This window comes from Muntiacus reevesi, chromosome 5, assembly GCF_963930625.1.
Source record: "Muntiacus reevesi chromosome 5, mMunRee1.1, whole genome shotgun sequence".
Lineage (NCBI taxonomy): Eukaryota > Metazoa > Chordata > Mammalia > Artiodactyla > Cervidae > Muntiacus > Muntiacus reevesi.
In genome coordinates, this window is record NC_089253.1 from 92,862,605 (window position 1) to 92,882,567 (window position 19,963).

Here is a 19,963-nt window from a genome sequence, read left to right on the forward strand (position 1 = left end):
GAAAGAAAAGCAGGGCTTCCCTGGTGGCCCAGAGTTTGGGAATCTGACCACCAGTGCAGGGGACGGGTTCAGTCCCTGGTCCAGGCAGATCTCACATGCCGCAGAGCAGCTGAGCTCACAAGCCACAACTACTGAAGCCCATGCTCTAGAGACTGTGCTCCATGACAAGAGAAGCCACCACCGTGAGAAGCCTGTGTACCACAACTCGAGAGTGTGCTAAGTCGCTTCAGTCATGTCCAACTCTTTGCAACCCTATGGACTATAGCCTACCATGCTCTCCTGTCCATGGGATTCCCCAGACAAGAATATTGGAGTGGGTTACCATGCCCTCCTCCAGGGGATCTTCCCGACCCAGGGATTGTAACATCTTTTTTGAAAAAGAAAGAATAGTATTTCATCCCCAGTCAGATGTTCATGTACGACCCTACCCTCAGTTCCTGGTAAAGGCAAGTGTGCACAGCCATGTGATGCACAGAGTGAGTGGTGGTGTGAGAGAGGGCTTGGCTTCTTGACAGATGGAGATGGAAGCTGGTGGAGATGAGCAGAGTCTCATACAGAGATGAGCGGGACTTCCAGGCAGAGGGCGTGGGGTGAACCGGATGCCCTGGCTCGGGGACCCCCGCATGGTTTCTCTGGCCTCTGCTCTGGGACCCGGACCCCTTGGGTCTGGGACAGACACAGGGATTTAGGCTTTTAACTAGAACTTCCGGTGGGTAGTATGTATCCATATCGGTATTGTTCTAACCTTGTCTGCTTAGGATTGTCACCTCCCATGCTGCAGCTTTTTCATGTCTGGAATTGAATTTCATCATGGTGCCTGGTTTATCAGACTTGGGGTCATGAAGATTTATAGAAAGAATACTAGCTAATTAATACTCTATCTGCTCTTATGGGTGCCCGAGTCCCAGGGTCAAATTACTTCCAAGTCCAAACTGGTGACTGTTGGTGGGTGTGGAATCGGCCCAGAGCCTGGCAGGCAGCCTGTGGGATGTTCTCAGTCTCCCTGGGCAGTGCCTGCCTTACTGCTCTCTCCCCAGAGTTCATCTCTCTCTAGGACATGCTCCATAAGAACACGAAATCATATTACTTTTATTAAGCAGAGATCTCATTCTTTATGTTTTGATTTTTTTTTAAATGTTGCTGGCTGACATCTCAGGGTGACTTTTATCTGTCTTCTATCTGCTTGCCCCTCCGACTCCAGATCCCACTGTAGCCAAAGTAGAATAATGGGACCTCTGTCTGGTGTGGCTGGAGTGTCAGATAAGTGAGGGCAGGCTTGGGTTGGGGGCCCTATGGAGAGCAAGGGGTTGGTTCCTCATTAGTCTGGTCTTGGAAAGAGTTTTGTGCGCACAGGAGCAAATGTCATCAGTTACCACGTGTATTATTATTTTAGTGGCAAAAGTGAGACACAGATACCCAGAGGAAAGTGAAAGTGAAAGTCTTAGTCACTCAGTTGTGTCCATCTCTTTGCAACCCCATAGACTATAACCTGCCAGGCTCCTCCATACATGGGATTCTCCAGGCAAGAATACTGGAGTAGGTTGCCATTTCCTTCTCCAGGGGATCTTTCTGACCCAGGGATCCAACCCAGGTCTCCTGCGTTGCAGGCAGGCTCGACTGTCTGAGCCAGTCTGAGCCAGTGGGGAAGAGCTTAGGAAGGAGAAAAACTAAACAGGCATCCATCTAGTGAGGGCTGCTCACTGGAGACCAGCTGTTTGCTCATCTTCTAGTAAAGTTCTGTGAATCCCTTTGATACTGAAATGAAATACCCCTGTTTAACCAGAAGGTGGGGCTGACTCCCTTGAAAACAGAACTTCACAGGCCTGGCAGAGGGACAGTTTTCTAGCTTTTGAAGCAGCTTCAATCAGTACTTTGTGGCTGTGGGTGCTCTTCAGCCTCACACGGCGGCTTTGGAAACTACACTGATGCCTGCCCACCGCCCCCCAGAAAAATGATTCCATTGGTCTGGGGCGGGCTCTGGGTGAGAGGCACTTAGACATGGCCTGATGTTAGCACCGCTTGACCGACTTTTCCATGCCGAGTCTATAATCAGCACACCTGGGGTGGGAGCCTGCAGGTGGTTCTGACTTGCAGCAGGATTTGACCTGCGGGTTTAGGAACGCAAACACACAGGTGCCTCTGCGGTTGTGGCTGCAGCTGGAATGGGATGGGGTGGGGGGATAAGTGGACCGAGTCCCCAGATCACCCTCCTGCCCCCTTGCGAGGAGCCACCTGGGAAGCCGTGGGAGTGATGGTGAGCAGGTGGGGACTGGCGGAGAGCACGCAGCCAAGCCTGGCAGCAAGCCCAGTGTCACCCAGGGCCCTTTCTCTGTGCCCGCAGCTTTGTGACGACACACTGTGCCCTGCAGTTCTCGTCCCGCGGCGTCCGGCCGGGCCTCACCACCATCCTGGCCCGGAACCTGGACCGGAACACGGTGGGTTACCTGCAGTGGCGCTGGGGCGTCCAGTCAGCCATGAACACCAGCATCGTCCGGGACACCAAGACCAGCCACTTCACCGTGGCCCTGCAGGTGAGGACGGCTCGGGGGCCCTCCTCCAGTCCCTTGGCCCACCCCCAAGCCTGTTGCCTGCAGGGCCAAAGGCGGGTTCTGTCCATCCGCCCTCAGGAGCTGAAACAGGGTTGTGCTCGGGCTCCAGGGGAGCCGTGTTCCACCCGTCGTAAAGTGAGAGGTCTTTTCCGCCAAAGGCCGCAGGATCGGGGTCGGGGTGCTGTGGTGGCTGGGCAGGAGCTCGAGGCAGCTGCTGCCCTGGGAGAACGCGTGCTCAGGTGCAAGAGTTTTTATTTTTCCTGAGAAGTCAGAAGACTGGGTTTTTAAGTGAAATCTCCCACTTTGTAAAGATCAGCTCCAGATGGATTTTTACACACCCTGTGGGACAAGCCCCCTGCCCCGGACAGTGCTCGGCCGCCGGGTGGGGTGACCCCCTCAGCTCGGTCTCAGCTGCCTTTTCTCTCTTCACCTCCCCAGCTTGGAATCCCTCACTCCTTCGCACTCATCAGCTATCAGCACAAATTCCAGGATGATGACCAGACGCGAGTGAAGGGGTCCCTAAAGTGAGTGCTGGCCGGGCCGACGCAGGAGTCCACCTGGTCTGTGCCGTCGGGCACCTGCTAGGGTTAATCCGCATCTCCCTTGTGAGGCTGCGGGACTTGCTACCCTGCCATCCCACCCTGAGGAGCTCAGCGTCTGATGTCAGACTCCTCTCCGGTCATTGACCAGGGGTTTCCATCCTGAACGTCCTCCCAACGGGTGGTGGGAGGGCGAGGGAGTTGGGGATGGGGGCCTGGCCTCCGTCCTGGGTAACGGCTGCCAGTGGTGATAGGGCTAGTGGGGGAGCAGGAGCAAGGGGCCTGGCTGGCTCACTGGTCTGCTCCCTGCAGGGCCGGCTTCTTCGGGACGGTGGTGGAGTACGGAGCAGAGAGGAAGATCTCCAGGCACAGCGTCCTCGGGGCGGCTGTCAGCATTGGAGTCCCGCAGGGAGTTTCCCTCAAAATCAAGTAGGTTGGACTCGGGTCCTTCTGGTCAAGGGTTGTCTCGAACCTGGTAACTCACCTGAGCTTCACCTGCGTTAAGAAAGAAAGAGCCTTTGCGTAGAATTCTGTTAGAGACGCGCTTGCTTCTGTATGGGGTGTGTCAGCAAACGTCGAGTCCAGAAGCCCAACATTCAATCAGTAAGGCCAAGTCTCTGCTTCAGAGAACTTTCTGTGCCCGACTGTCCGTACTTGCCTCCCCTTGCCTGAAATGCCCTGGGGCGGCCCCGCACATCCGCTCACCCACACGCCAGTGTGGCGTGTGCCTCGTGGTCCGCAGGGCAGGCAGCTTCAGGCTCTCTGCGCCAGATCCTCCCACTTCAGTGGCCTGGCTGGTCGCCTCTAAACAGAGGCCTCGCTCTCAGACCCTTGGCTGTCAAGACACCCCACAGTGGTCTGCCCCGACCTCCTGGCTTCACCACTGTTGGGCTCTGTGATGCTCTCACAGCGCTCAGGGTTCCAGCTCCAGCCTGTGCATCCCTCATCCTTCCCCACACCACGGGGACCTCACAGCGTCACAGATGTCGCACCTCCACTCCCATGCTCCCACACCCTCAGTCACGTGCGCCCTTCACAGCCTGCTGGGCCTGGAGTCCACCCCCTCTCGGCACCTCAAGCTCCATTCTTCTGCCAGTTCTGGCCAAAAACCCGGGAGCGGGTCTCCCAGCTTAGCACCCTCTCTCCTCAGAAAGCACATCCTCAGTCTGACCGTTTCTCACAATGCCTGCGGCCACTATCTCCAGTCTGAATCACTGCTCGTGTCCTCCTGACTAGGCTCCTCCCTTGGGACGCTGCTCTCCCAATGTCTCACAGCCTTCTGCTTAAGGCCCTCAGGGACTCCCTCAATTCGGGGCAAATCGGCCCCCTCAGAGCCTGTAGGATCTAGCCCCTCACTGTCCTCTCTGCCCCCCACCCGACCCCATTCACTCCCCTCTGGCCTCCAGGCTGCTTCAGGAGCACACCAAGCCCACTCCTGCTTCTAGGCTTGGCACCTGCTGCTCCCCAGTCCCCAGGGAGCCTCACGGCTGATTTCTTCAGTTCCCTCAGGTCTCTGCTCACGTGTCACCTGATTGCCAAAACCGTCTCTCGTCACCCTGTTAAAACTGGTGGCCCTCACCTTGCCCTGAGCCGTCCACTTCCCCTTTACCCGGTTCTTATTCTCCATTGTACCTTCTCCGTCGGACAAGCCATCCATCCCTCGCCACCCCTCATTCAGAGCGCCGTAACTCAGTCCATTATCTGTTCTCTGTGCTCCTGCCACCAAGGACACAGCCTCGCGCTGAGGAGGGACTCTGTGAGCGCGTGAGTGAGAGGAAGCAAACCACAGCTCAGCCATGGAGCTGAGGTCCAGGCAGGTCCCCATGGCCACAGCTGGCATCAGGCACTTCTCTAAGCTGAGACTTGAAGATGCCCGAGATTTAATGAAGAACACGGAGCCAGCAGATTTCTGCATCCCAGTCCCTTCACCTCCCACATCGGGACCTCCACTGAGGCTCCGTCCTCTGTTGTAAATGCTCCTCCCCGGCAGAAGTCACGTTACACGTCTGAACTGAATTCCTGTCCCAAGGACGCCAGCCTGCATCTTTGTCTATAGGCTGCATCGTCCAAGTTATATTGGTATGTAAACCACGGTTTTCCCGGAAGGCACTTCAGTTCAGCAATAGCAGCTGCTCTTTGCTAACTTATATTCTATTTATTTGACAAATCACACTAATCTTTGAATGTTAAACCAACCTTACATTCCTGAGGCAAATTCCACTGGATCATGACATGTGATATATACATACATATATATACATTGCTTGATTTGCTGGTGTCTTACTAAGAATTTTTGAATCTTTGTTTTTAAGGGATGCCAGTTATAATTGTCTTTTTATTATGTATTTATCAGGTTTTGGACCAAGTTATGCCAGCCTGATAAAATGAGTTAGGAATTATGCTTTCCTCTGTTTTCTGAAAGAATTTGTATAAGAATGGTTTTGGTTGTTTTTTTTTCCCTTAGTTTCATAGACTTTAGCAGTGAAATCAACCAAGCCTGAGTTTTCATTATAGGAAGGTGTTTGATAATGAATTCAATTTCTTTCATAAATACAGGGCTTCTCCAATTTTCTGGTTCATCCCTTTTTTTCTCCCTTCCAGTTTTATTGAGATATAATTGACCAAACAGTGCTTTATAAGTTTAAGGTGTATGGCATAATGATTTGACTTACATACATCATGAAACGATTATTACAGCACATTTAGTGAACATCCACCATCTCATGTAGATACAAAATTAAAGAAATAGAAAAAAAAAATTTTGTTTTCCCTTGTGATGAGACCTCTCAGAATTTACCCGCTGTGTTTCATCTTGTTTTTTACATGTAAGCACCATCACAGGTAGGGTGTAGAGGACATCTCCTTCGTTCCCTATAGTTTCGCCTTTTTCCAGGATGCCACATAGTTGGAGTCATCCAAGGTGAAGCCTTTGCTTCTTTCAGGAGCATCATGCATTTGAGATAATCCACACTGTTGCAGGCATCAGCAGTGTGGTCCTCCTCATTGCTGTTGGGTGCTGCATGGCGAAGATGTGCCATGGTTTATTTGTTATGTAAATACTTCAGTTGTTTCCAACTTCAGAAAGTTAGAAATTAAGCCAGTACAGACATTCATATTCAAGTTTCGTGTGAACACAAGTTCTCATTTCTCATGGGTAAATACCCTGGTGGTCTGAGTCGTGTGGGAGGCTGTGTTTAACTTCATAAGAGAGTCCCAAGTCATTTTCCAAAGTGGTGGTCTCATCTTCCTTTCCCACCAGCAGCTCTGAGAGTTCTTATTGTTCCACATCCTTCCCAACCCTTGAGAGGGTCTTTTTTTTTTTTTTTTTTTTTAATTCCACCTGTTTTAGCAGGTATTGTAGATGTGTCCCATTTTGGCCCTCTTGATTCTCATTTAACTCCTGTCTGAGATGTTGACTGGCTTTTCAGGTGCTTATTTGACATCCTTTTTATTTTATTTTTTTTAAGTGAAGTCTCTCATCAATATCTTTTGTCTGTTTCATTATTGGGTTGTTGGAGTTCTCATTTTAGTGTTGAGCATTCTTCATCATTTCTGGAGTTGCTTTCGTTACTGAAGGGTCTTGTCACTGGGTATAGAATTCAGGGTTAATGGAGCTTTCTCTCATTGTTCTCACAGTGTTCTGCTCTATTCTGGATCCTTTGTTTCTGACAAGTCATTGTCCTTTTGAACTGCTATACTCTAATGTCTCTTTTATTTATTCCCCACCCCACACCCCCCAGGTTACTCAACTTTTTTACTTTTGTTTCTCAGCACTTGAATGTAGCTACAGCTGATTTTGTTCTATGTCTGCTGCTTGGGGTTTGCTAAATTTCTTGCTTCTATAAATTTATTTATTTCTGTAGAATTGTTAAATTTACAAATTTTAGGCCATTAATTCATTAAATGTTAAATATGTAATATACTTCTTCCCAGCTGCAGTGTTGCCCCAGACTCTGAGCTCTGATTCTTCAGTCCAGTAGGAGTGCATATTTCTTTGCAGTTTTAATCCTCCTCTCCTCTCTGGGGCCCTAATTCTGTGCTAAACCTCTGGTTTCTGAGGCTCTGTGCTTTTGTCTTCAATCCTTTTTCTCTTTGTTCTTCACATTGGATCATTTCTGCTAAATTCTCTTACTCTTCTCTCATCTCCAATCTGATGTTAAACCATCAGTGAATATGTTATGTCTTTGAGCAGAGTTTAAATAGTTGCTTTAAAATCCTTATCTGCTGGCTCCAGTATCTGAGATCGCTCTTTATTATCTTTCTCTCCTTGTATCTGGGTATGTAGCATAGTTAGTATTGTATTCTGGATACTGTGAACAATACATTGCAGAAATTCTATTTTGTGTTTTTGTTTTTTAAGTGTTAATTTTTGTTTCCTTTTAGAAGGTTTCCTTTTAGAACTTGGGTGAAGTCTGGCTGCAAACTTGGACTTACCCATGTGGCAACAGTCAAAACACAGCACCAGGCGTCCACTGGGGATCTCTGGCACTCTGAGACCTTGGGGCTCCCCACCTGTGACTTCCCTTTGGGGGGGCCCCCTCTTCCCAGACGCAATGGTTGCCCCAGACTCCGAATTCTAATTCTGTAATAGGATTGCAGATTTCTTTGCAGTGTTAATCATCCATTGCGGTATAGACTGAGAATTGCCTTCAGGCTAAAGGCTGTTTTTTTAAAAAGTCCAGAAGCTTACCAGTGCCATTTGGTGCTTCTGCCCTTGGTTGTTGTCTGGTCCCTGAGGGTGTGGGTCACACTGGTCCAGAGTTCACAGTTGATATCTGTGGGGTGACTGGGCCTGTCGGAACCACTCAGCTGTCCCTGAGAGCTGACCTGGAGGAGTGGCCACTCCTGCCTCCTCAGGCCATGTTTGCTTTGCTTAGGTGTGAGTCTGCTGCTTGCGGTCAGCAGGTATCGAGACCTTTCTTCTGTTAGACCTAGGGGCCCACTCGGGGGAGTGGGCCGTGAAGCGTGCAGACTGGGTTCTGCCTCCCCAGGTCCTGTGTGTCAAAAGGTTCTATCCTGGGGCTGGGACACCCTCGCCCCCACCCCCACCCCCCGCTTCCCTGGGAACCTGACTCAGTGGGCACTCGGCTTTGTTCTCTTCTCAGGTTAAATAGGGCCAGTCAGACCTACTTCTTCCCCATTCACCTGACAGACCAGCTGCTGCCCAGTGCCGTGTTCTATGCCACCGTGGGGCCGCTCGTGCTGTACTTCGCCCTGCACCGCCTGGTCATCAAACCCTACCTCAGGGCCCAGAAGGAGAAGTGAGTTCTCAGCACTGCTGGGTACGGGGCCCAACCGCCTGTGCGCAGCTTCCCCATCTGTGACATGGAGAGGGTAGCATCCACCCCACAGGGCTGTGAGGGAAACCACCCGCGTTAATACGTGTAAAGTGCTCACTGCGATGCCTGGTCACGTCAAGTCCTCAGTGATTAGTAACTAGTTGTTATCAGTAGTAGTAGTACTGCTGCTGGCAACACTTGGGTTAACTTCTGTCTACCCACATTTCCTACTTTGAGAAAGAATTAGAGTTAGTTTACCAAATTGTTGGGACTGTAAGCCATGACCACAGAAATGAGAAGTCTTCCTTTTTCTCATTCTAACCATTTCTTTGCCTGGCACTGAATTCAAAGATATAAGGCTCTGCGTTCCTACAAACAAGGCCCATGTTAACTACAGTCTTGGAAGTCATCTAAATGGAATTTATTTTGCATTTCTTAGAGATGATCCATTAGCACAGCATTAAACCCAAGAGGAGGTTTAACTTTGTTACTTTACAATGATCTCATTTAATAGATCACTGAACTTAAGAGAGTCAGGGAGAGAGGAGCCCAAGGAAGGCTCTTGGGGCCCCTCCAGCCTCTGATTCATTTAAGTTTGGGGTCCTAATTCCCCAGCAGACTGAAGGCTTGGAGCAGAGGATGTGCTGGGCCAAGGCTGCCAGGACACGTGTGTGCTGCCCAGGTCCCTGTGCTTTGCTGGGAGGGAAATACATGTATTTTATTGCATGTAGTATGTGTTGTCCCTGCCGAGGGTGTCCTGTGGTAATGCCTGGTTGGGGGCATCTCCTGAGATTCTCACCCTCTCCCCCTTTCCTGAGATTACTGCCACGAGGAGTCCTTCTCCCACTGAGGTTGGGGAGAGCCATCTGGGGACCGCAGGACAGTTGTGCAGGCCTGGGACAAACAGATTTGCTTGAACTTGTCTTGGAAATAGTGTTTAAAGTTCTAGAACTGGGAACGCAGTAAGACTTACAGGCTGTCTGCAGGGCGCAGGTCTGGCCCGGAGCACTGTGGCCTCCCATGCTGATAACCCCACGTTCCTCACACGTGGCTTGTGTTTTCCTTGCCTCAGGGAACTGGAGAAGCAAAGGGAAAGCACAGCCACGGACATCCTGCAGAAGAAACAGGAGGCAGAAGCCGCGGTGAGTGCGGCGTCACGGGCTCCTTCCCAGGCCTCTGCCCTGCGAGGACCCGAGTGTGGACCTGCCCGTCGTGCAGGGCACAGACTGCATGCATGTTCCCATCCTTTCTCGTCCACGTTTCTTAGACCGGGGCTGTGGGGGGCATGCTTCACACCCTGCAGAGTGGTCTCAGGGGCCTTGGGTCTCAGGCTTTTCTTCCCTGACAACCTCCCTAGTCATCTAGTCTTTACGTTATTGCCTGTGGGATGCAGCGCTGGGAGCGTCTTGTCTGTGCCCTGAAGAGTCGACCCTGTTACCCTGCAAAGACATAACCAGGTTTTGTTAAAAAGTGGTGGGTGTTGTCCTCTTTCTTCCCTGTGAGTGAACTGTTTTTCCAGGACTGTGATAGCAGCGATGTCCAGAGAAATGGATAAGCAGGATCGATAGGCGCCAGGCATATGGCCCTGGCTCTGATGGAGCCTAGGGAGGCCCTGATAGTAGCGTCCTTGTCCTTTGCAGGTTCGGTTGATGCAGGAATCTGTCCGAAGAATAATCGAGGCTGAAGAGTCCAGAATGGGTGAGCAGGCCTGGCCTCTCTGAGGATGGGGTGGGTGCTGGGGTCCCGCAGGAGCACATGGCTCCTGCAGCCAGGCTGCACGGGGGTGGCCTGCCAAGGCTGCCCTGCCCTGACCAGGCCTGTTCTCAGGGCTCATCATCGTCAACGCCTGGTACGGGAAATTTGTCAACGACAAGAGCAAGAAGAGCGAGAAAGTGAAGGTGATTGATGTGACCGTGCCCCTGCAGTGTCTGGTGAAGGATTCCAAGCTCATCCTCACTGAGGCCTCCAAGGTGGGTGCTCGGGGCAGATGGGAGGGGTATCTGGGGAAGAGGGACCCTCCAGAGAGCCATGTCTCTGCTGTGGAACCCGTCGTACTGCCACATCCCCTGTGCAGGGTGCAGCCCAGGATCCAGGTTACAGCCACACTGGAGCGGTTGACTTCATCCAGCCAGCCAGACACTCACCTGTCCATCCATTCATTCATCCATCTGTCCATTCATTCATTGCCAACTGTCTCTTGAGCGCCTACTGTGTGCCAGTTACAGCAACAAACAGAATATACCTCCTGCCTTTGGGAGCTCACGCTCTGTGCTTTGCCTGGTTCCAGAAGGAGGAGTCCGCCTGTAGCACACAGGAGGCTCGGGGGAGCCAGGGTATGTGCCAGAGGTGAACTAAAGCACAGAGGAGCTCAGGCAGAGAGCCCTGGTACCTGCATGGGTTCCTGGTCTCACATCCTTGGCAGGGCTTCCTTGAAGATGGAGGGTGTTTTAGTGTGGCAGCGGGGCAAGTCTAGGACTAAGTAAGCAACTTGTTAAAATCCTGTTTTCTGTACTCAGGCTCCAAGGTTTGCATCCTTCGTGGGCGGTGTCCACGCTGCCCCTCCAGGCAGGTACAGACGGCAGCACCACTGGGCTTCAGGCGCCCATCTCCAGTGAGAATCTGTCTGTTGCAGGCTGGGCTGCCCGGCTTCTATGACCCGTGTGTGGGTGAAGAGAAGAACCTGAAAGTGCTTTACCAGTTCCGTGGGGTCCTACATCAGGTGATGGCGCTCGACAGCGAGGCACTCAGGATACCAAAGCAGTGTGAGTAGCTGCCCCCGGCTGTCACCTGTCCTTGCCCAGAGATGGGCCCAGGGACCTCAGTGGGGGGGCGACAACCACCTTCCTTCCATCTTTGGCCAGGGAGCCATAGGCTTGAGCATCATGACCTACACAGACCTAGGAAATGACACCCTGAGAGAAGGGTCAGCCCTTTCCCAGGTGGAATTAGTGAGCTCTTGGAAACTGCAGCCGGGGTGACTATGTATGAGGCAGACCCAGCGGCTCTGTGTTCAAGAACATGGTGATTTTTGGCAGCTCATCCTCCGCCCGGCTGCAGGCCAGGCAGCCTCTGGCTGGGCCCTGGTTGATCCCGGCTACGTGGAAAGAGGGCATGGGAACAGTTGCCTTCAGACACACTGATTTTGTCTTTTCTTTTACAGCTCACAGAATTGATACTGATGGATAAACTACTTGAGAACCCAGATTGAAAAGGGGCTGCAAAAGAATTTCCCCAGGAGTCAACAAATTTGGAAGCAGGAAAAAAAACCCCAGAATCAGATGTTTATTTTGTATTTGCATAGAAAGTGGTACCGGCTCAATTATGTGAAGGGACACACAGGTGCCCCGAGGCAACCCCACCAGGACCGGAACGGCAGCTGGGCCCGAGTCTGTTCCCAAGGATCATGTCCCCGCAGGGAAGGCCCGGCCCCCGGGGCCTCAGGGTCCCTCAGCCTGCGTGCCCGCTGAGCCACCCAGTAGCTCTGTCTGCCGTGAGGTATTTATGAATACCTCACCCTCATGCCAGTGACCGTGAGCTACCTTTCCTAAAATCCACACTGAACACAGAAAACAAAACGGAAGGAGGGAAAGCGTTCCCAGGAGCAGAGTCTCTGGATCAAGTGAGCGCCTATTGAGTCACCTTCCTTCTGAAATGTGACTGCGTGAATCTGGACTGGATGGTGTGGGTTTATAAATCTGCTTTTTACCTGAGAACGAGTGGCTTTGGGAATTAAGTCTCCTTCGTCCCCTCCCAGAACTTCTCAAGTCATTCCACTGGCACCTGGCTTGGGACAGAGGATGTCACTCTGGTCCCAGGATGTCACCTGTGTCCTCGTGGGAAACTGCAATGCCTCTGCCCTCCCCCACGCAGCTCAGTCCAGGCGGCCCCCAGAGAGGTCAGAGTGGGAGCCAAGAGGCTCAACGGGTTCTGGCGGGCTCCTTGCTGCTCGCTGCCAGCCGGTGGCACTGCTGCTCCCACACCGGGTCAGTCTGTCTCCTCTGGGCTGCCATACCCATTTGGGTGTCTGCTCCCAGGATCCCCTTCCTTCACACGCCTCTTTTGCGGATGCAGAGTATTTCAGGACCAGGCCCCTCCTGCCCAGCCTGGCTGGTGAACATTCACCGGAGAAGCGAATGCCTGCCTGGTGGGGGTTCAGGCAGCCTCCGTGCGGCTCCTGTTCAATCAGGCCTTGCTCCTGACGTCGGTACCGGAGAAGTCACTCACAACCCCTCTCCTCCAGTGTTTAAAGATAGTTCAGGTTGTCCAGTTCTGTAATACTTATCTCCACTTAAAAGTTCCCTGCAGGAGCTGCTGCTCTGAATGTAAATCGTGCAGTAAGTGTCGAGTTGGTGGAGTCCGACCTTGGCCGCAGCCTGTGCCCCTCCTGGCAGGCAGTCCCTCCTGTTGTTGAACAGGGACTGAACAGAGGACACGCTCTTACCACAATAAACCTTTCCTGAAAGCCGGGGGCAGTGTCTGTATGCGTCTGTGTGTTCACTTTAGGAGCCAGCAGGCAGAGGGGCTTGCCCCCTCCTCATAGGCCTCGTCCCACCCTCTGTTCTCAGGGCTCAAACTGTGAGACCTAACCTGAGGCTGGGGGTGTTTTCTCTGCCAGACATTTGCCTGAGAATTTTAAGAGTCCAGAGTTGAAATCACAGGCTAGGTTGTTTTTGTTTTGTTTTTTATTAAAGGCAACTTTTTTGGGTAATCAAAGGTGGTCACACCCTGCTAGCCTTTCAGCAGGAAACAGGAAGTCAGTCTCCTCAGCTGTGACCATGCTCAGGAGAACTCAAGTCAGCGCTCACTCACTTTTAAATAAAGGAGGCGGCACGCGGGGTAGGAAGACACTTTATTATATTTGCTCACTCACACCGGCCGCGCAGAGAGGCGCTCCTGGGATGGAGCCAGCCATCCAGGTGATGGAGGGGACACCTCGCTGCCTTAGGGTCAGCCAGCGCCCCACACACCCCCACCCCCACCAGGGCCCACCTAGCCCTCAAGGACATGGTCTGCCACACTGGCCCAGGGTGGTTCCAAGGACACTCACCCAGCTTGTGCTGGGGGGCAGCTGGGCTGTCACCTTCCGAAGGGAGAGCCAAGGTGTGCTGCTCAGGGCCCCGGCCTCCTCCCCGCCTGGGGCCACCACACTCTACCTGAGGCGGCGCTGGCCTGAGAGTCAAAGTGGGACCAAAAGGTCCACAGCCAGAGTCCAGAAACCACAGCCCCTCCTCTCAGAGGCTCAGACAACAGGGCCCAGTGGGCAGCTCAGCTCTGCTGCTCCGGCCGAGGCCTGGCCTGGAGTCCCGGGCGCCCTGCAAGGCAGGCCCGCAGACGGCTGCACATCCTCCGCATCACCAGCCTCTGGGCCTTCAGGCGCCTACGGAGCTTTTCGTTCTCCTTCAGAGTCAGGAAGAGTTTTTTTTTAAGGGCGTCTAAGTCCAAAAGGGCATAGCTGTGATCGGACGGCTGTGTGGGGAAACGCCTCTTCAGCTCTGGGGGGCTAGCTGGCTGACCAGGGACCCCAGAGGCTTCAGGTGTGTGTGGCGGGACCTGAGGACAGAGGTCAGTCAGAGACCAGAGCAGTGGCCAGGCACCTGAGACCAAGGGGGCTCCCCTGACACCCAGAACTGCCAGCCGCAGCTGTTCCAAGTCAAGTCTGAGGTCCGGGCTATACGTCGTGGTGCTCTGATTCGGGCACCAGTTTTCTTCATTCTGTTTGAAGCAAATCCCCTCACTGAGACCAGTCCCGCACTGCCTTCATGCCCAGCCCAGCCTCACCTGTGCTCCTGGGCCTCCAACCTCGGGGGGCAGCTGCAGCGCTTCAACCGTCGTTTCCACCTTCCTCCCCAGGCCACACTCCCCAGGCTCCGTCTCAGGGAGGACCTGGAGAGACAGGGCAGAGCCAGCCGCTCACTAGTCCTCCCCAGCTGCTACTTGTCCTGCCAGGAGTCCCTTCACACCACAAGGGGGCTGCCAGGGCACCAGCAGGACAGCCAGCGTCCTCCACGGCCTGGGGCCAAACCCTTAGGAACGGAGCAGGAGCCAGACTTGCGCCCGGCTGCCACTGCTTGATATTGAACAGGGAGGAGGAGGCATGGATAGCTTTGGCTTCTCCTTCTCTAGGAAAACAACCCAAACCCCGGCTTGTAAGGAAAGCATGATGAGCTCCAGTGGGCCGGCCTGGCGGGAAGGCGCAGCAGCTGAGTTGGAACACTCGTGACCAGCAGGGCAGACTCACCTTTCTCTCCCCAGAGGTGGCGTCTCCACTCCGGCCAGTAGGGTCCGTGTTCTCCCTCACCAGCTGCAAGAGACGCAGAGCTGCTGTGGACAGGCCCCGGGGTGGGCACAGGAGATCTGCACCAGAGGGCCCATCAGGCCTCACCTGTCTCTGTCCCTACGCTCAGCCCAGCCCAGCTCTCCTCTCACCATCCACCAGTGCCCTTCCTTCTCCACCGTTCCCAAACCTTGGGTCAGAAACCCACTGAAACTAGGGACCTGTCTAATTGGTACATGCTGCCCCAGGGCCTGGCATTCTTCAAGGGAAAACACCCAGCTCAGAGCCTACAGTACCCAGGCCTCCAGAGAACTGAGAAGCAGCCATGGGGACCACAATTTCAACTACCCACGCCCCCACTCTGCCCCCAGGCACCAAAAGCACTAGAGGCAGGTCCACAAACATCTGTAGTTTCCTACAAACGCAGTGAAAGTCATCAGCCTGACTGAACAGGGCAGGTGGAGGGTTCCTGATCCACGATGGGAGTTTCAGGTCAGCAAACTATAATTTCCAGAGCCCCACGGTACCACATCCCTGTAGCCCACAATACTGTGCTGCGCGCTTAATGTGTGTTAAACAATAGATCTCAGGGTGAGTGTTCTTACCATGATAAAATAAGTATATATATATAAAATAAAATGCCTTCCACATTTAAAAGAAAGAACCAACAACTCCTCTGTTAAGCACCTACTTTGTGCCAAGCAATGTTCCTGGACATGGGAATAAAACCCATGGAGCAAAGCCCAGCCCTCAGGGAGCATCCCCTGGGCAGATGCTCACAGCTGTCAGAGAATCTGAGCAGGAGGGGAAGCAAGGTGGCGGGGACCTGGACTTGGTTAGGCCGCATGGATCAGGCAGACAAGGATCGAGGGCAGAGGCCTGACGCCCCACAGCCGGGAGCTCACAGTGCCCACTGGCTCCCTTCTCCCCTCCCTAACACCAGTGTGGGTACCTGCAGGTCTTCTGTCTGTTCCACCTCTGCTCTGCCTCCCAGGCTCCGGCCCTCCCTCTGGGACTCAGGGCTCAGTGAGGACTTGTAAAATTCACTATGACTGCCTCAGGGCTCCAGCTCCAACTGTCCTGTTGTATTCCCTCCAGGGCCAAACCCATACATCCTGCCCCACCAGACATGTCTGCCTTGGTATCCCACTAGGAAGTCAAACTACACGTGCACAGGGCCATCTCAGGGAATCAGGGACCCCCCCAACCCCCAGACCACCTCCTCAACCCAACACGTCTCCAAAGTTGGCCTGCTCCATCTTATCATCACACCCACTTTTGGCTCAGGCCACCGTGACCACCCTTACCTGCGATGCCACAGTGGCCTCTGAACCAGCCTCCAGAGGGACCTTCCGAAGTCACGTCCCTCCCTACCAGCCTCTCCCCAAAAACCCACCTCCTGTCCAGGACTTTCCTGGTGGTCCAGTGGTTAGGGCTCTGTACTTCCACTGCAGGGGACAAGGGTTCAATCCCTGGTTGGGAAACTAAGATCCCTGTATGTCAAGCCCTCCGCCCCTTTGAAGAAAACCACCGCCCGTCCAAGCCTGTCACCACCTGGCCCTGCACACTCCACAGGGCCTGAGCTGCTGCTGCTCCCGAGCATGCCCAGATCCTACCCCCACCCAGCCTCGCTCTGCTGTCCCTCTCCCCCTCCAGCACTCCACCAGCATCGTCCTCCTGTGCCCTGGACAGGAAAGTCCTCACCTCCCTCGAGCCCAAGTGAGGCCCCACAAAGTGAAGCGCAGAAAGGAGCAAGCTCTTGGCCCCCTCCCCATCAGCTGCTTCCGTAGCACCCATCATGAAGTGACTTCTTTTTAAAGCAGCTTTGAACTGCAGATTTCCTAAAGCTCAGGGCCAGGAGGGGGCCCTAGGCTTCGGACCTAGGGGCCTGACAGTTTTCAGCCTCTGCTATCCCCGCAAATGACACCGACGCCCACCCCACTGCCAGGTGGGGGACCCCGGTGGCCGCGCACCTGAGGGGAGCCCTGGAAGGCGAACACCGTGGGCACCGCGTTGTGCTTCAGGTTCTTGCGGTTCCCAAAGGCGCTGAAGCACTCGGGCCGGAAGTGCTCGGAGCAGATGACCGTGTGCTGCTTGGGCTCAAAGTCGCCCCGGCCGATGTTCAGCACCCATTCCTTCAGCAGCTCCGGGCGGCTGAACGGGAACCTGGGGACACAGGAAGGAGGCATGAGGGACTTGCGGGGCTAAACACACACCTTCAGGGTCCCAGGGACCTTCTGCATCCCTGCCCAGCATTTCACTGGACAGCCTGGAAAATTTAGTAGCCTTGTCCTCTTAAACCACATCCTTCCATGTCAGGAAGCTTCCACTGTGGCTGTTGACAGTATCCTTAGTAGGAAACCGGAGACCATGAATGCAGCGAGGGCCTCAGTGAGCTGCTCCCAGAGCCACATGTGCCAGGCAGGCCTCCACTCCTGCTCCTGTGTGGGGAAGCAGGAGGGGAAGTGACCCCGCCCTTGTGGAGCCTGCATGCTAGAGCAGGGAGACAGCCAGTCCACCAGACAGACACGGACCGTCCAAGAATAGAGTAGGAAGTGGTCGGGGAAGGCCACCTAGGAGGTGACGCTGGAGCAGAGACTGCAGGAAGTGGGACAGAGAACAGCGATACAGGAAGAAAAGGAAGAGCAAGTGCGAAGGCCCAAGGGTGTCAGGAGCCAACGAGGCAGGTCTGGCTGACACAGAGCAAGAAGAGGACGCGGGCCACCGTCGGAAGGGGGTTCCTGGAGGCTCAGGCCGAGGTGAGGCTGCGGCAGGAGCCCAGCTGGTGGCGGGTTCAGGGTGGAGCTGGAGAGGGTGATGAGTGGCAGATCTGGGGTGCATCAAGAAAGCCAGGCAAAGAAGTTTGCCTGTGGGCTAAGAAGCAGAGGAAAGAGTTTTAAGTGCCAAGATTGTAGGGGAGGGGCAGCTTTCGGAGGATCAGCAGTTTGGTTTTATTAATATACGTTAGATGTTAAATTTGAGGTGCCTTTTAGATGTCCACGTGCTGAAGCTGAATGACAGGGTGACAAGAGTTGTCTGGAGATATCACCATGAGGGTATCCTCACGTAAAAGGTGGCAGAGCCATAAGCCTGGGTGAGATGGCTGCCCTGGGGAGCCAGTGTGGACAGGGACGGGACAGCAGCATGGCCGGCACCCTGAAGTGCTCCAACATCTGTCTGGAGTTGGAAATGAGCAGAATCTACCCAAGACTGAGAAGGGACACTGTGATAAAGGAAGAGACCGAGAAGTGTCCCAGAAGCCAGGTGGTAGATGGCCTCCAAAGGGTCAGCAGTCGGTTGTGTCACAGGCCACAGAGAAGAGCCACTGGGACTTGACCGAGGTAATTTTGGGAGTGGTGGGGTACAGGCGCTGGAAGATAAGACCCAGCAAAGATGAGCCAAGCCTCGTGCCCGTAATGGCCATAAAACAGAGGGGCCCAAATGCCCTTCAATTGTAGAACAAGTTGGTTGGAATACACTCCTGGATCACTACACAGCAATGAAAAGGATGAACTGCTGCAGCTGCTTCGGGCCACATGAAGGACTCACAGGCACAAAGATGAGCGAAGGACAGGAAAAAGGACAGCGTGTGACTCCATTCAGTGAGGCTCCAAACAGGCCAAGGCAGTCCCCTCTGACAGAGGCCTTACCCTTGGAGACTGAGTGAGGGGCTGGAAGGGGGTGCGTCTCCGGGTCTCCTGGGGGCTTCGATGTTCTAAACTCCTGGCAGTCACACCGGGTGTTCACTTGGTTAAACTGTGTGCTTATAAATTGTGCACTTTTCCCTACGCGTGTTACATATCAATAGACATCCTCACGTTAAAAAAGAAAACGCTTAAAAAAAAAAAAAAAAAAAAACGCTTAAAGAAGGAGACGAAGTGTAGATGAACAGAGCGCAGCCCTTTGGAGTCACACTCTGAGCGGGACAGAGGAAGGCGCTGTGGCTGGAACCAGCAAGAAAGTGTGCAACACTCTACCCATCGATGCGCAAGCGGCCGTGCACTCGGCCGGGTCCCACACCTGGGGTGCGCAGGGCGCTCTGGGACAGACTCCAGAAGTCCTACCATCCTCCTGCGGCTCCAGCAAAGGTTGCGCGTCCCGGCCCCGAACCCCTACCCTCTGGAACGTTCTCATTCCTCCACCACGCCTTTCCTTCCTGACTAGAGACTCGGAGAGATGAGCAGAGCGCGCAGCGCAGCGCACACCTAAGGGAGGTTAGCATCGCTCATCTTGCAGCAAATACTGCACACTTAACTACGTCCCGGGCTGCACAGTCCCTGGACCGCGGAGGGGACGCACGCCAAGTCACCGCAAGGGCGCAGCGCTGAGCGCGCACCAGGCCCGCCACCGCCTCCCCTGAACCCAAGAGAGGCTGTGCGCCGGCGGGCAGGTTACTCAGCCTCTGCGACCGTCTCCCCGCGCGCCCAGGCGGCCGAGGTGGTGCTGGGCTTCTTGGGCTGGGACCTCGCCGCTCCCCGGGGGTCCGCCGCCCCTCCGCGAAGGGCTCGGCCGCACGTCCTCTGGCCTCCCGGCGGTCGGGCAGTGGCCCGGGCGTCCTCACGCCTGTCGCGCCAAACCGGGCGCTTCCGCAGGGGCCGCGGTCGTCGGCCTGGGAGAGGCCGGCCCCCGCGCACCCCGGTGCCCCCGCCCCTCACCGGTGGAAGGTGAGCTGCTTCCTGCGATTGCTGTAGCGGTTGCAGCACTGCCGGGCCGCGCACGACTTAGGCATCTCCAGACTCCAGGCACGGCTGCCCCTAACAAAGATGGCGGCGGCGGGGCCTGCGGGGCGCGGCAGTGACTCCGGGAGGGGCGGGATCATGGGACGGGGCGGGGCTGGCCGGTGGAGGCGGGGCGAGCGCTCGGGGCGGGGTCTGCAGGCGACAGGCCCTGGAGAGAGGCGGGGCCAGTAGGAGAGCGGGTAGGATCCGGGCGGGGCGGGGCTTGCAGAGGCTGGTGAGTGAAGGCGGGCCTGGCTCTGTTCCTTGGCCAGCATCTCATGCACGCAGTGCCTGCGACCGCGTCAAAGGGTGCTTCAAGGCCCGGCTCAGACCCGACATCCCCAACTAGGAGCAGATGCAGGTTTTACGCTAGTTACGCTGAAGCGTCACCCTCACCTCCTTGCTTTGAAACCTCCAAAATTCACACACACCCACCCAGTTTGGGACAACTGAAAACCAAAGGCAGGCTCACTGGCCACCTATGCCAGTATTTTCAATATTTCAGTAGGTATTGATTCATAGATGTCGGCTGCTCCAACGTCACAGAAGTACTAGTTGACCATTAGCTGGTCCCAGATTGGCTAGGCAGACACAGCTGACCGAC

General features: G+C 54.5%; 2 protein-coding genes across 2 annotated transcripts in view; one reads left to right on the forward strand and one right to left on the reverse strand.

Moving 5' to 3' along the window:
* The window catches only part of DNAJC11 (DnaJ heat shock protein family (Hsp40) member C11), a 62,186-nt gene extending 49,342 nt beyond the window's left edge, over positions 1-12,844 (forward strand). The window contains exons 8-16 of the mRNA XM_065935844.1: positions 2,342-2,531; positions 2,988-3,073; positions 3,401-3,517; positions 8,194-8,349; positions 9,440-9,509; positions 10,008-10,065; positions 10,195-10,337; positions 11,000-11,129; positions 11,528-12,844. Of these exons, the coding sequence (XP_065791916.1) occupies positions 2,342-2,531; positions 2,988-3,073; positions 3,401-3,517; positions 8,194-8,349; positions 9,440-9,509; positions 10,008-10,065; positions 10,195-10,337; positions 11,000-11,129; positions 11,528-11,553 (976 nt within the window). The 3' untranslated portion in view covers positions 11,554-12,844. The remainder of the gene's footprint in view (positions 1-2,341; positions 2,532-2,987; positions 3,074-3,400; positions 3,518-8,193; positions 8,350-9,439; positions 9,510-10,007; positions 10,066-10,194; positions 10,338-10,999; positions 11,130-11,527) is intronic.
* Positions 12,845-13,189: 345 nt separating this feature from the next.
* THAP3 (THAP domain containing 3) lies at positions 13,190-19,421 on the reverse strand. Its single transcript, XM_065935846.1, has 5 exons — positions 19,297-19,421; positions 16,615-16,807; positions 14,606-14,668; positions 14,146-14,250; positions 13,190-13,917 (listed from the first exon to the last, which is right to left on the reverse strand). The coding sequence occupies exons 1-5, from the start codon at positions 19,368-19,370 to the stop codon at positions 13,633-13,635; spliced, it is 720 nt and encodes a 239-aa protein (XP_065791918.1). The 5' UTR covers positions 19,371-19,421; the 3' UTR covers positions 13,190-13,632.
* Positions 19,422-19,963: the final 542 nt, after the last annotated feature.